Below are 12519 nucleotides of genomic sequence, written 5' to 3' on the forward strand. Positions count from 1 at the left end.
AATGCTTGTATGGCTTTAAGTTTCATTTTTTTCTACCATATCAAATGAGTAGACTTTGTTAATAAGCATAAAAACATTGCCTTCAGCTGCATCTAATTTTTTCCTCTTTGGAAGACTATATAGCTGGGATAAACCTTCCATTTCACCTAAATGAGCCTTTTGCATGTAACATACTCAGCTACTGTGTAGTGGATGTCAGGTCATTTAGCTTTACAGAGTTTAGGTCACAGTTGCTCAGGATGTTGTTCTCAGAGAGCTAATTAAACCAAACTAAGTATTTCTTCCTGACATTTCTAGGTCAGGTTCATTCTAAAACTTCCAGGTAAATAGTTTTGCCTGCAAGCTTGTGAAGATGTGTGCAGGCTGAGCTGTTTAATAGACATGGAGGGCTTAACGGTCATGTAAAGATACAGTAAAATAAAATTGATATCATTTGGAATGTTTATTTTCCAGAGCTCCTTTTGTAGGTTAAATGCACAGCAGTGACTTTTCTCTCTGTTATACAGAGGAGCCAATATACTGTTACACACCACACAACTTCACCCGCGATCAAGCCTTGTATGCCCGAGGATATTGTTGGACAGAATTAAAAGATGCCTTGCCAGGAGTTGATGCCAGCCACTGGCCCTCCTTGTTTGAGCATAAGTTCCTACCTTATGCACTGCTGGCTTTTGCTGGGATAATGTACATTCCAGCTCTGGGCTGGGAATTTCTGGCCTCCACCCGACTGACTTCAGAGCTTAATTTTTTGCTTCAGGAGATCGATAACTGCTACCACCGTGCAGCTGAAGGGCGGGCACCAAAAATAGAGAAACAGATTCAGTCCAAAGGCCCAGGGATCACCGAGAGAGAGAAGAGAGAAATCATTGAGAACGCGGAGAAGGAAAAAAGCCCCGAACAGAACTTGTTTGAGAAATACCTGGAAAGAAGAGGACGAAGTAACTTTTTAGCTAAGCTTTATCTTGCGAGACATTTGTTCATCATCTTTTTAAGCATCATACCCATTACATACTTATCCACCTACTATGCTACACAGAAGCAAAATGAATTTACGTGTGCATTAGGCGAACCTCCAGACAAAACGAGCAGCTCCAAGTTACACATCAGAGTGAACTGTAAACTGCCATCAGTCCAGCTCCAGCGGATTATTGCTGGTGTAGACATCGTTCTCCTCTGCTTTATGAACTTGATAATCCTCATCAACTTAATTCACCTCTTCATATTTCGCAAGTCCAACTTCATATTTGATAAGCTGAACAAAGTTGGAATAAAGACCAAGAAACAGTGGCAGAAGTCGCAGTTTTGTGACATCAATATTTTGGCCATGTTTTGTAATGAAAATCGGGACCACATAAAATCACTGAACCGTCTGGATTTTATTACAAATGAAAGCGATCTGATGTATGACAACGTGGTACGCCAGCTGCTCGCAGCGTTGGCCCAGTCCAATCATGATGCCACTCCAACCATGCGTGATTCAGGGATCCAGACAATAGACCCTAGCGTTGATCCAGCAGACATTGATGCTAATGAGCAGCTCATCATTAAGAGACCAAGGAAGAAGATGAAATGGATCCCAACCACCAATCCCCTTCCTCAGCCATTCAAGGAACAGTTAGCTATTATGAAGGTTGAAAACCATAAACCTGAAAAACCGAAGCCTGTGCGGAGAAAAACAGCAACAGACAGCCTTATAGCTCCTTTGTTAGAGTCTGCTGCAAAAACCTCACAGCAATCATCCACTCATAAAACCGAGCCAAACGCCATCCCAAGCACAAGCAGTGAAAAAAAACACACACGACACTTCTCCCTGGATGTTCATCCGTATATACTTAGTAGCAAAAAACCCAAGCCAGAGATTCAAGCCATCCCCTCGATGCCTACGTCAAAAAGCCAAGAGGGTGGATTTTTAAACCAGGAAGAGAATGTCGTAGTACACGTTACCTCCTCTCTCAAAGGTACAGTATGCCATAATGCCCGCGTCACCTCCACAGACCATAATTTGCGTAGCAATCTTCAGGAATTCAAAGCTTGTCTGAACTGTTTGACGTACCTTGCTAGATTTTGGGATACCTGATAATTTTAGGGGTTTGTAGGTCACAGAAATAGAGGTTCTCTCTCTTTAACAGTTATATGGAGGACAAGTGTTATTACAGGTAGAGCTGTACAAAACGGCCTTGCAGGCTGTTGGTGCAGGTTATTTTTCAAAAGTAAGCAGATTTTCACAATTACAAATGTGGTCATGCCTTGCTAAGAGAATGAGAAGAGTTTGGCCTTCACGATACCCTTCCTCTCCACCAGCACCTGGCACGTTCAAACCTGCCTTATTTTCAAGTCCTATGGAAACTGCCATGGTAGATGACCAGTACTCTGACCAGTATTAGCCACTTCTTAGGAGTGTGAGAAACTGCACTAACAGCAGTTAAAGCTCCCAGTAGAAAAAAAAAATTAACTACCAGTTCTTAGGAGTTGGCATGTGTTTGTCACCTAGGAAATCACAACTCGGATCATTGATACTGTTATTCACATGAGAGATGTTTTAAATTGCCCTTTGTCTCCTGTGGACCAGAGGATGGTCTGAAGTGTGGGTGCTGGTCAGGGATTCCAGAATTCTACCATTCCCTTCCTGTGTGGCCTCATAGGAGATGTTATTTCTGTGCCTCAGTTTCCTGTGTGTCTTGGAAATGTTGTCCCTTTCTTAACGCAAAGGAGTCTTTCAAAAATATCAGTAATTGTTGGGTGCTGGAGTGAATGGGAAAGCCATGTGAGCCCTAAGAAAAGTGCTAGATCAGTAGACAGACTGATAGATAGGTAGATGTCTTGCCTATTTTTGTAAAAAGACATAAGAAAGAAGCACTGTGCAGTTGAAGTTACAGAAAGATTTGTATGTACTTAAAGCAATGGCTCTCATCTCATTACAAGCTAAGACCTCCCTCTGGGCTTCGACAGACTGACAGCTACCGTCACCCCACTGCCCAGCAAAGAAGTGATTTGAGGTATAAAAGTTTCTGTCACTTCCAAATCCTTACACTCCTTAGAGCCCTCCAATTCCCCAGTGTGCATGTAAGCTACTCTACAGCATTCCTTATCCAGTCACCTCCTCTGATTTCAACTCCTCAAAACTACTGGCGTTTTCTGGTCTGTTACTTTCATCTAAATTAATGCTTGAATATTTTAAGAGAAAAAAAATACTGTAGTTTTGGGGCTCTGATACTCCCCATTCCCACTAAAAATTTCCAGCTTTGCTTTTGAGTTAGACCTACATTGCAGTCCATCAGGTAAGGTAGACTTAAAACTTCTGGAAAGAGACATCAGTTAATGTCAAATTGCTGAGGTCTTTCTGAAGACAAGTGGATTACAATGTGTAACCACTATTTTTTCCCACTGAAAATATCAGTGCTTTCTGTATTCCATCCTATGGATTTCAACATTCATAATGCTCATCAAAACGTTAAATCATAACATTTTTAAAACACCTGCCAGACTGTAGAGGAGAATAAAAGATACTTTTCAGTTGATTTTTTGTTCACTTTATGAAAATACCATTCACGTAAGGAAGCATGAGCATGCGTAAAAAAGAGCAAGATTTACAAAACCCATTTGTTGTTTGTCCTGTTTCCCTGAGCTTCAGTCCCATTGTTTTGGAACAGTCCTGTTGGATTTCTCAAAGGGTCCCAAGAAAATTCATTTTCGGGTCCACTCCTGCTCCCACTGAAATCAGTCGCAAAACTGCCAATGACTTTTATTGGATCAGGACACTGCTCTGTGATGGCCTAGAAGGGTGAAAGGCTACCTTGTAACTGGCTGTTTCATTTTCTTTCAGACACCCCTCATCCTGCAAAAGAGATCCTATACTCATCTGAGACATGCAGAACTGTGCCTGCTGCTGGGACTTTTGTCACGTGCAACCACAACCACATAGCCACAACCGCTGCCGCAACAAGTATGGCTTTGGCCCAAGTCAAGCCAGAGCCAACAGCCACACTGAACTGCAACCCAGCCCACCCTTTGCTGCACATCAACACACTCTACGAGGACCACGAGGAGGAAGTTTCAAACATAATAGACAATGGTATTCACTCACCAACTGAGGCCGGGGAAATTCTCTCCATCCCTACCCCAAAGCAGATCAGGCTGGCCACATTTGATGAACCAATGGCAATCGTGAGCTCAGTGGAGTACTGAAGACCCTGGGCTGTGCAGCTGCGCCCTCATGGCCCTGCCCGGGACCACTGCAGTGCGGACCATGGTCCCCCCAACGATGCAATTCACTGCATGAGCATGGAGAGTTTTCACACAGACTATAGCTTCTGGCAATAACACCAAACGGGTTTTCAGGATCACATCATGAGCACTGTCAGTCATTTACAAAATAGAATTTTAAAATTTCTGGTGGAAATAGACCTTTAACACCAAGACAACCATTAGCTCTAGCTCTAAACTATAGCTTCCTGATTTAAATGGGGGTTAGCACAATTTATGAACATTAAGGGTCTAATGGCATGCCACAGTTATTTTAGTGAGTGTTTAAATCCTTTGCATTCAGAATCACTGATTAAAATTAAAACAACGTGGAGGTGAGGTATATTTTTTAATGGCAGCAGTTAAATAAGAGGGGTTTTTCTAAGCAGAGAGGATTTTTTTTTCAATTCAGGATTACGAAAAAGTTATATGCAAGCTAAATTTTTGTTTGTTTCTTTAGCTCACTAATGTTGGGCTTGGTGGAGACTTAGATGAAAGGGCCTTACTACCACCAGCATTTAAGTGCGAAAAAGATACACTCAATCTTTTGCATTTATAAATGAAAATACCTGAGGTATGCCCCGCCCTTTAACAAGCTTATATGTTTGATGGAAGATGATGAAATGAAGAGTTTATTTTTTTAAATATATTTTACCATGGGAAAAATTACTTTAATAACTTTACAAACAGGTGTTGCTTTTAACAAAATGTGTAGAAGAGAGTCATTGTAGCTGCTTATTTTTTCATAGTGTATTTATGAACCAGGTTAGAAACTTTCATGGGTGCTTCACTGATACAAAAAATCTTACAAAGGTTGTTACAAAATATCTTACAAAATATGAAACCAGCGAAACTGTTTTCAAGTAACACACAGTTAAAGAAGTCTATGAGTTTATGTCTGCAGACTTGGCTAGTCCTTGATTCAGCAAACACTTAAGGCCATGGATGGCACTGAAGTGACTCATTTGTCTAAAGCGAAGCACACACTGAAATGGCTTTGCTGGATCTGGGCTCCAGTGCAGGCAGACAATAATCCTGCAGTATGTGCCAACACTCCGATTCAATATTTGCCTTCCTTGGCTCAGAGCACATCTTCATGCCCATCTTCCTATAATTACAGTATGTGTGATTTAATAGAAAACTCTAGTATAACTAAAACATCTAATAAAAGTGTTTCATGCAATAACCATTCTCAGCAAAATGATAGTGAAACAAAAAGTGACTGTGTTAAAATAATTTTCCTAGCTGCATTGAGAATTATGGACTATGTGTGTTTGCTTCAAAATTATGTGTAATTGTAGAAAAAACATGCAGCACAAATATGGGACTGAAATCTTGAATTTATTTTTTATTTATTACCTCAAACATGGATATATGATACCAATATTTAATGAAAATAGCACTGAAAATAAATATCTATTATTCTGAATAGCTTAATGTGTACGACTTCCTAGTTTAGTTATGTACAAATGGGATTTTATTATAAGCAGTAGGTGGGACATGTAAAACCACCATTCCCCCCTACATCACTTCAGTTATGCCCAATGTTTTTGGCCTGAACAGCCAAATACCAAAAAGGCAGCGAGCCACAGCACACATGCCACAGACAGGGAAGGGGATTCTGGGGACAGCTGAAGGGCCTGGCTGTAACACCCCAAGGTCTCGGCACAGCTCGGGGCAGGATAGAGCTGATGGGGAACTTGGAGCCTGGGCAGCTGGGAGATGCTGGCTGTATGTCTCCTGCTGGCTTGGCTCCCTCCGGCTCTGGGGATGTCAGTGTTCCCTGCAGCCAGCACACCAGCAGAGTGGGGTGAGCTGGGATCTGAGTAGTTTGTGCACTGCCTGTGGCTCCAAGGCTGTGGGTTGTTCACCCCTCTTCTAACCTGCCCAAACACAAGCTGTAGGGTGTTTGTTCAGCAGCACTGTCTGCGTGACTGATAAACTGGTGTGGCTTTTTAAATAACAAATCTGCACCTGTGTGGCCAGGGCCACGTTGTGCCCCAAGTACATGAGGAGGCTTTCTGCAGTGAGGCAGCCACGGCATGGAGCATCACCCATGATGGGACTGCCAGTGAGGTCCGTGCCCAGCCTGATGGGTAACTGCCTTCTGTCCTGAGTCACCTGAAAGCAATGGCACATCAAGATTTTGGAGGTGAGCCAAATGCTCCACTACATTCTATTCACTGAGACATCCAACACTGTAGTTAGAATTAATCTGGGGGGCAAATTAAAACCATTATAGTTCAGTACTTCTTAAACACCAATAAGTAATTGTAAAAAATATGGAAAATTGCCTGGAACCTGTTAAGGAACCTGTTAATAAAAGCAAAATGAAAGAATAGGAACCTGAGGCCAGATTTAAAGATATGTAAATCCCTTACGTCAGTGGTGAATTTCTTCCTGGTTGCAGCAGCTCAGCTGACAATGTTACCAATGCATGGGGAAATGCTTGGCATTACCCGTTTGCTCACCACTTGCTATCACACATAGAGCACTATATCAACCATATGGGTCTGTAGCTAAAGTGTTATACCAATATATGTATATACCAGTATCAGGCAAAGCAGACTATGTCTAAAAACTTAAGGATCTGAACTTTGTATAGTACATTGAAAACAGCAACATTCAATAATTAGAGGGATTTTCGTTCTGCAGGAAATGCAGGGCTGGGTTCTCGGGCAGGTACATGTACTGATCTGAGGAGGGTGGTGTTTCCTAGGAAAGGCTGCCCACTAAGGTGCACATGTGCCCTATTCATTCAAGAGCAGGACTCAAGTCTGTGCGGACGCGTTGTCATTCTCCGTAATGTTGCTGATTTCTGTTGATTTAGGATCTGTTGTTGCCCTTGTAGAAATCAGTATCAGTCTTGACTGAACCAACTTAAAGAGGAATGAAAGTATATACCTTTCCTCATCCCTGGGACATACTAAACTCAGAGAACACCCACTTCACTCATCTTTACCTGTTGTGTTACAGGGACGCTGCACCATCCCCTTTCACGAGCCAGAGGCTGTGGATGTCAGACACCCAACTCTCACTGTTAACACCTTAACTACCTGCTAAGGGCAGGATGGTGGCCCAGATGTGGTATTTCACTGACCAAGCAAGCAGAAAGCCAGTGCAGCTTCATCTTGGCTGATGGGGGCTTGCTAACTGATGCAGGCACACAGCAAACCCTGCCTTGCTGAACTGAAAGGAAAATGTTCGTGTCCTACCCACTGAGAAGAACTTACCTAAACTGAATGGCCAAAGATGAGAAAGGTGAGACACGGCCTCATTTTTAAATGTCTCTTTAGCCTGAATTGCATTAGCATCTCCATCTGCCTAGGCTCTGCCTAATGGTTTCAGCTTGACAGATGAGATGACTCACATTCTCCAAGGCTGCTTTCCCATTTACTTCACTGGGAAAAGGACTGCATGTTGAGAGCACAGAAACCCCTTTCTTCAGGGTACTCTTATTCAGAGTACGTTTGACAACCAAACTGGAGGAACAAGTGTGTCAGATGCATCTTTTGAGCTATATTTAGGCTGTCCAAACCCAGCGGGAGATCAGCCGTTTCTGTCTCACAGCCAGCTAGGGAAGTGCTTCTGTTGGGATTATTTTAGTGCAATAATGTTTTTTAGTATTGATGTTACTAACATTTAGCTGTACTGAGTAAATGTACATACACACACACACACACACACAGATTTATATATAACTGTATACCTATAACTACCTACACCTAAATACCTATACCTAAATTCTATATATACATGTAAATATATGCCTGTTGCATAGAAATGTTCATCTTCTCTAATTCACTTTGTAGATAAGCTATATTTACTCATTTATTTTCTCTTCGTTTCTCATTACCATGCATTACACCCAACCCAGCAAGATGTTATGTGTCCTTCTGACTCCACTGTCATTTTCTGATGCTGATGAGGATGCTCTGATCCTTGTAGAACCAGGTGTGCTGAGTTGTTTATATTTTGATATTAACAGTGAGTCAGACCCTGATCTAGAGAGCCCTATAATATGCAGTGCTTCCTATGACTCCTTGGCACCAAAGCACAGGACAGAATTTACTCTGTGCTGGAGATGCAGTTAGTACAGCTGACAACTGTTTTGCAGATCCTTTGTATCTCCAGAGCTGGCTCTCAAAGCCAGGATTGGACCCTGAGGCAAGCAAAGCAGAGTTGTCCCTGGTCACCAGCCACCGGGTATGGCAGGGATGGTGCTCACAGGCTCTGTTTGTAAGAGGTGCTGCACTGTGGGTATTTCATCTCAGGCTTTAAGAAAGTTTGTCACTGCCCTTTCAGGCTTGCATCAAAAGGAGCACTAATGGAAAGCTAAGCCTGAGATCATGAGCCAAAGCTCCTATAGCTACTGGCTCAGGGAAAGCTGAAGACAGCCTCGAACACACTTGACTTAGCACTGCATAGGGGAAAATTCTTCCCCTCATATCTCAGAAGTAGAAGAGTATTAATAGGAATAGTGAAAATCCAGCTTTAACCTTTCAGTCAAAGCATTCAAGAAGCGCTAGAGGAGCTCATCGTCATTGTCCCCAGCTTACGGACACAGACGCTGAAGCACAGGAAAGTGAAAAATTGGTCTCAAAGCTCCTTAGCCTGTCTAAACTATCTAATCTAAAGCAGAGAACATGCCACACGGCCTGCCTGCACTGGAGGTGAAGATGTGTTTGGGTGCTGCAGGAAAGCTCTCTGAATTCTTCTCCTAGCTGAAAACACCTTTTTTTAATTCCACCAGAAACATTGTGGAATATTGATCAAGGAATGTTTCGCTTTAAAGAAATGATGGGTTTTTTCATTAAAATTTATCTGCTAAAATACAAGCCATAGAGCACACTGGGAGTTTTAAATAGGATTATTATTTTTCAGATACCTTCCAATATTTTCTGGCTTTTAATGAAGAATATTCCACTCCATCTGTAAACAGACTATAACTAATGGGAAAATATTTTATGTACATTATTTACAAGCAACAAAATTTTCAGCTTTTGTTATTCTCTGAACAGTTTTAAAGCATTTCTTAGCTGTTTTGCAACATTGTATCAACAGAAAAAAAACTATGAATGACTGTCACACCACTGAGGATCTCAAGGCTCAGCAGATCAGATCCCAGGAAATGCTGGCCTGCCAGGTCTGTTGTCCTCAGTGGTTATTTAATGCTTTACTGACTTGCTGTTTGTTCACAGAATTAATTTGCTCAGAGTCAGAGCCAGCTTAAGCTGAAAGAAGAAGTTGTTGAGCCTCCTGCTGGGCTCAAGAGCAAAGAAGTTTACTGACTCTTTTGGTTAACTAGACATAATTTTGCTTTATAATCTCAGGGCTCATAGCATTCACCAGTCTAGCTTTCCAAAAACACATCCAGGGAGTGCACAGAATACAATAAATCCCTGGAAGAGGAATGCAGGACTCACAAGCGAAATCTCATGTCTTGCATGTAATGAGACAGAAAACTATCCCATATTCTCCACTGCAGATGCCTGCCTGTAAAGAAAAATTACATTCTTAAAAGATTATACCGGTTTTTGCTCTTAGAGCTTTTATACTATGTCACTAAAGCCATGGCAGTTTACTGCAGTTACTGCCCTGGGATAACAAGCCTGTGCCCAGACCCTGGGGTGCCCAGCAGAGGAGACAGATGGGGACATTTTGTTGCTGAGGGAAAAGGCTTCTGAGAGCAGTCCAGAAACTCCTTTTGCAAAGTGATGGATGTGTTCATCCACCCAAACTTGGAAAAAGGATGTTCCAGAATAAGGGCTAACAAAACTCTGTACTATTTGTCCTCTATGTACAGTCCTGCGGACTTCACATTGACAGATTTATCCTTTTATTGGAAAGGCCTAAACAATGTAAAAGAGTGACAAGATGTATAGCAGGAATTAAAGCCTGGAGAGGAGAAGGCTCTGGGGAGACCTTGTTGTGGCCTTTCAGTACTTAAAGAGGGCTTATGAGAAAGATGGGGACAGACATTTCAATAGGGCCTGCAGCAACAGGATGAGAGTTAATAGTTTTAAACTAAAATAGGGTAGATTCAGACTAGACATAAAGAAAAAATAATCCAAAACAACAGAGCTGAGAGCCTGAGGAAGCAGGTATCCCAGCAGAGCAAAGGGATGTTTCAGATGACAACAGGAGTAGCAGGAGAGTCAAAGGAGCTTCTGGGAGAAGCTCTAAATATCACAGAATCACAGAACGTTAGGAGTTGGAAGAGACCTCGAAAGATCATCCAGTCCAACCCCCCCTGCAAGAGCAGGATCACCTAGACTAGGTGATTCTATTGTGAGAATGACTCCAAGGCAGTGGCAGAAAGTATTGTAATGCCTGGAAAGAAGGCATTGAATGAAAGGCCACAAAGATGATGGAGGCGCTGGAGCATCTCTCCTATGAGGAAAAGCTGAGAAAGCTGGGACAACATATGTAACCTTTCATCTGGCAGGTGGTGGCTGTAAAAGGGATGGCATTCAACACACCTCAGGTCTCTGCTGCCATGAAGACCCCTGCTGTGCTGGAGACCACATGAAATCAAAGGATGCTCTGTTGTGGAAAAAGCCCAGCAACCTGGGAAAAGCCAGCAATTAGATATATGTGCAGATATGTATTTTCGCCTCTATATTCCAGGACGTTTGCAAAAGTCTGTTGAACTCTTTTTCCCACAGACTTGTCAGGATGTCCCACAGCAGCAGTCAAGAGTATTTCTCTGCAAGCCTGTCTTTATTATAAGAGTTGCTGGCTTGGCCTGCCACTACCTAATTTGCTGTAAATCATCAGTTTCTACTCCAGTGCTGGGGAGGCCTGGTCTCCTGCCACAAGTCCTTTGTTTAAGCAAAATCTCATATTAAAGTAACCACAGGATGGGAACCAAGGGCATATCCAAGAACAAAGTCTTGGAAAGGGACAATTAGACCTTAAAGCAAGTGCTATTTATTTTCCTTATTTTCCCTTTTACCATCTAAATGCATGTTTCTGTTACACTGAATCTCTGGGAAACACTAGAGGAAATATGGGCTGGCAAATGAAATGTCCTCTGCAGGCACGCTCCTCCTTTTCCCAGCAGACCAAGTATCTCCTCTGGAGGTTATGGCCCTGGGCTTTACACAGTTATAATTAAAACTTTATGGTTTTATATTGAACTGACTTCCTCAACAAATACATATTAAAATAGAAATGTAATTTTCCATGCAAATGGGAAGTTGCTTTTTTATCTTTCCTCTAAGTATTGAAACAGAAATCCATAAAAGATTATCTAATTTTTGCAAGTTTTAAGTTGTATAATTGTTTTGTAAGTTGTATCGTGAATTAAGATGTGGAAACCACTAGTTTTTAAAAAATCTTTCTTGTTTGGGCTAACAATAAACTGCAAGATACTTGATGACAGATTTCATGTGCGAAGTCAAGGCAGGAGACTTCTGATGAGATCACCTGCTAATTTATTTTATGTTACTACCTAGTGCTTGGGCAGCTGTGACACTTGGGAGCTGCTGGCAGAGGCCAGGAACACGATGGCAGCTCTGGCCAGAGAGCCTGCAAGCCCACAGCCATCCCACTGCTCCTGGGCCTGCTCACCTGGGCTAGAGCTGCCCCTGCTCACAGGGCTCCTGGCTGAGCACCAAGCAGCTGCAACTACTCAGTCATTAAAAAGCACCCTTTATTCTGCAGGGCTGCCCATTTCTTTGTTTTTGCAAGCCAAAACATCACCTACTAAGAAATAAAAGCCCACGGATCTGCTGCCTTGGCTATACAACGTACAGGGGAGATCACTTGAGCCACTGATTTTGCAAGAGTGTAGGCAATGAGCAGAAAGTGGGAGAGTCAAGGCCCAGAGCTACCAAAGGCAATGGCCATCCCCCGAGAAGTCAGACACAGCCCAAGGCTGTGCAGCCAGTGCTCACCCTTTACCAGGCAGGTCACTAACATGTTTCTGCTCTCCTCCCCTTTACCCAAAATCCACAATCTGTGACATCCCTGAATGCTGAGCGCTCTGAAATTCTGCCTTCTTTCTCTACCATATACATCTTTGCACATAAAAACTGTTTTTCTAAAGCAAATTTTTACAGATACTGTGCCCAGGTTTCACTGGGGACTTCATTAGCCAGTAATGCAGTGCCATAGGAGCACATCAGTAAATTGAAGCAGTCAGTGCTGATTTCCTCACTGCTCCAGTATCTGTGGTCTGGGAGTTTAAATTCAGATGGCATTTAGTGCTGCCCTGGACCAAGCACTTCTGCCAGGCACACATGTGAGACCTGTCCTCTTGTTGGACCCTAA

General features: G+C 42.5%; 1 protein-coding gene across 1 annotated transcript; it reads left to right on the forward strand.

The window, feature by feature from the left end:
• Positions 1 to 506: 506 nt before the first annotated feature.
• Positions 507 to 5665, forward strand: PANX2 (pannexin 2; the record flags this gene model as incomplete). The annotated part of the gene is made up of 2 exons (XM_010186351.1): positions 507 to 1958; positions 3824 to 5665. Coding segments are annotated over 2 exons (1814 nt in total), but the record flags the coding sequence as incomplete, so codon positions are not given.
• Between the last annotated feature and the right edge of the window lie 6854 nt (positions 5666 to 12519).

Source organism: Mesitornis unicolor, unplaced genomic scaffold (assembly GCF_000695765.1).
Source record: "Mesitornis unicolor isolate BGI_N332 unplaced genomic scaffold, ASM69576v1 scaffold9946, whole genome shotgun sequence".
Lineage (NCBI taxonomy): Eukaryota > Metazoa > Chordata > Aves > Mesitornithiformes > Mesitornithidae > Mesitornis > Mesitornis unicolor.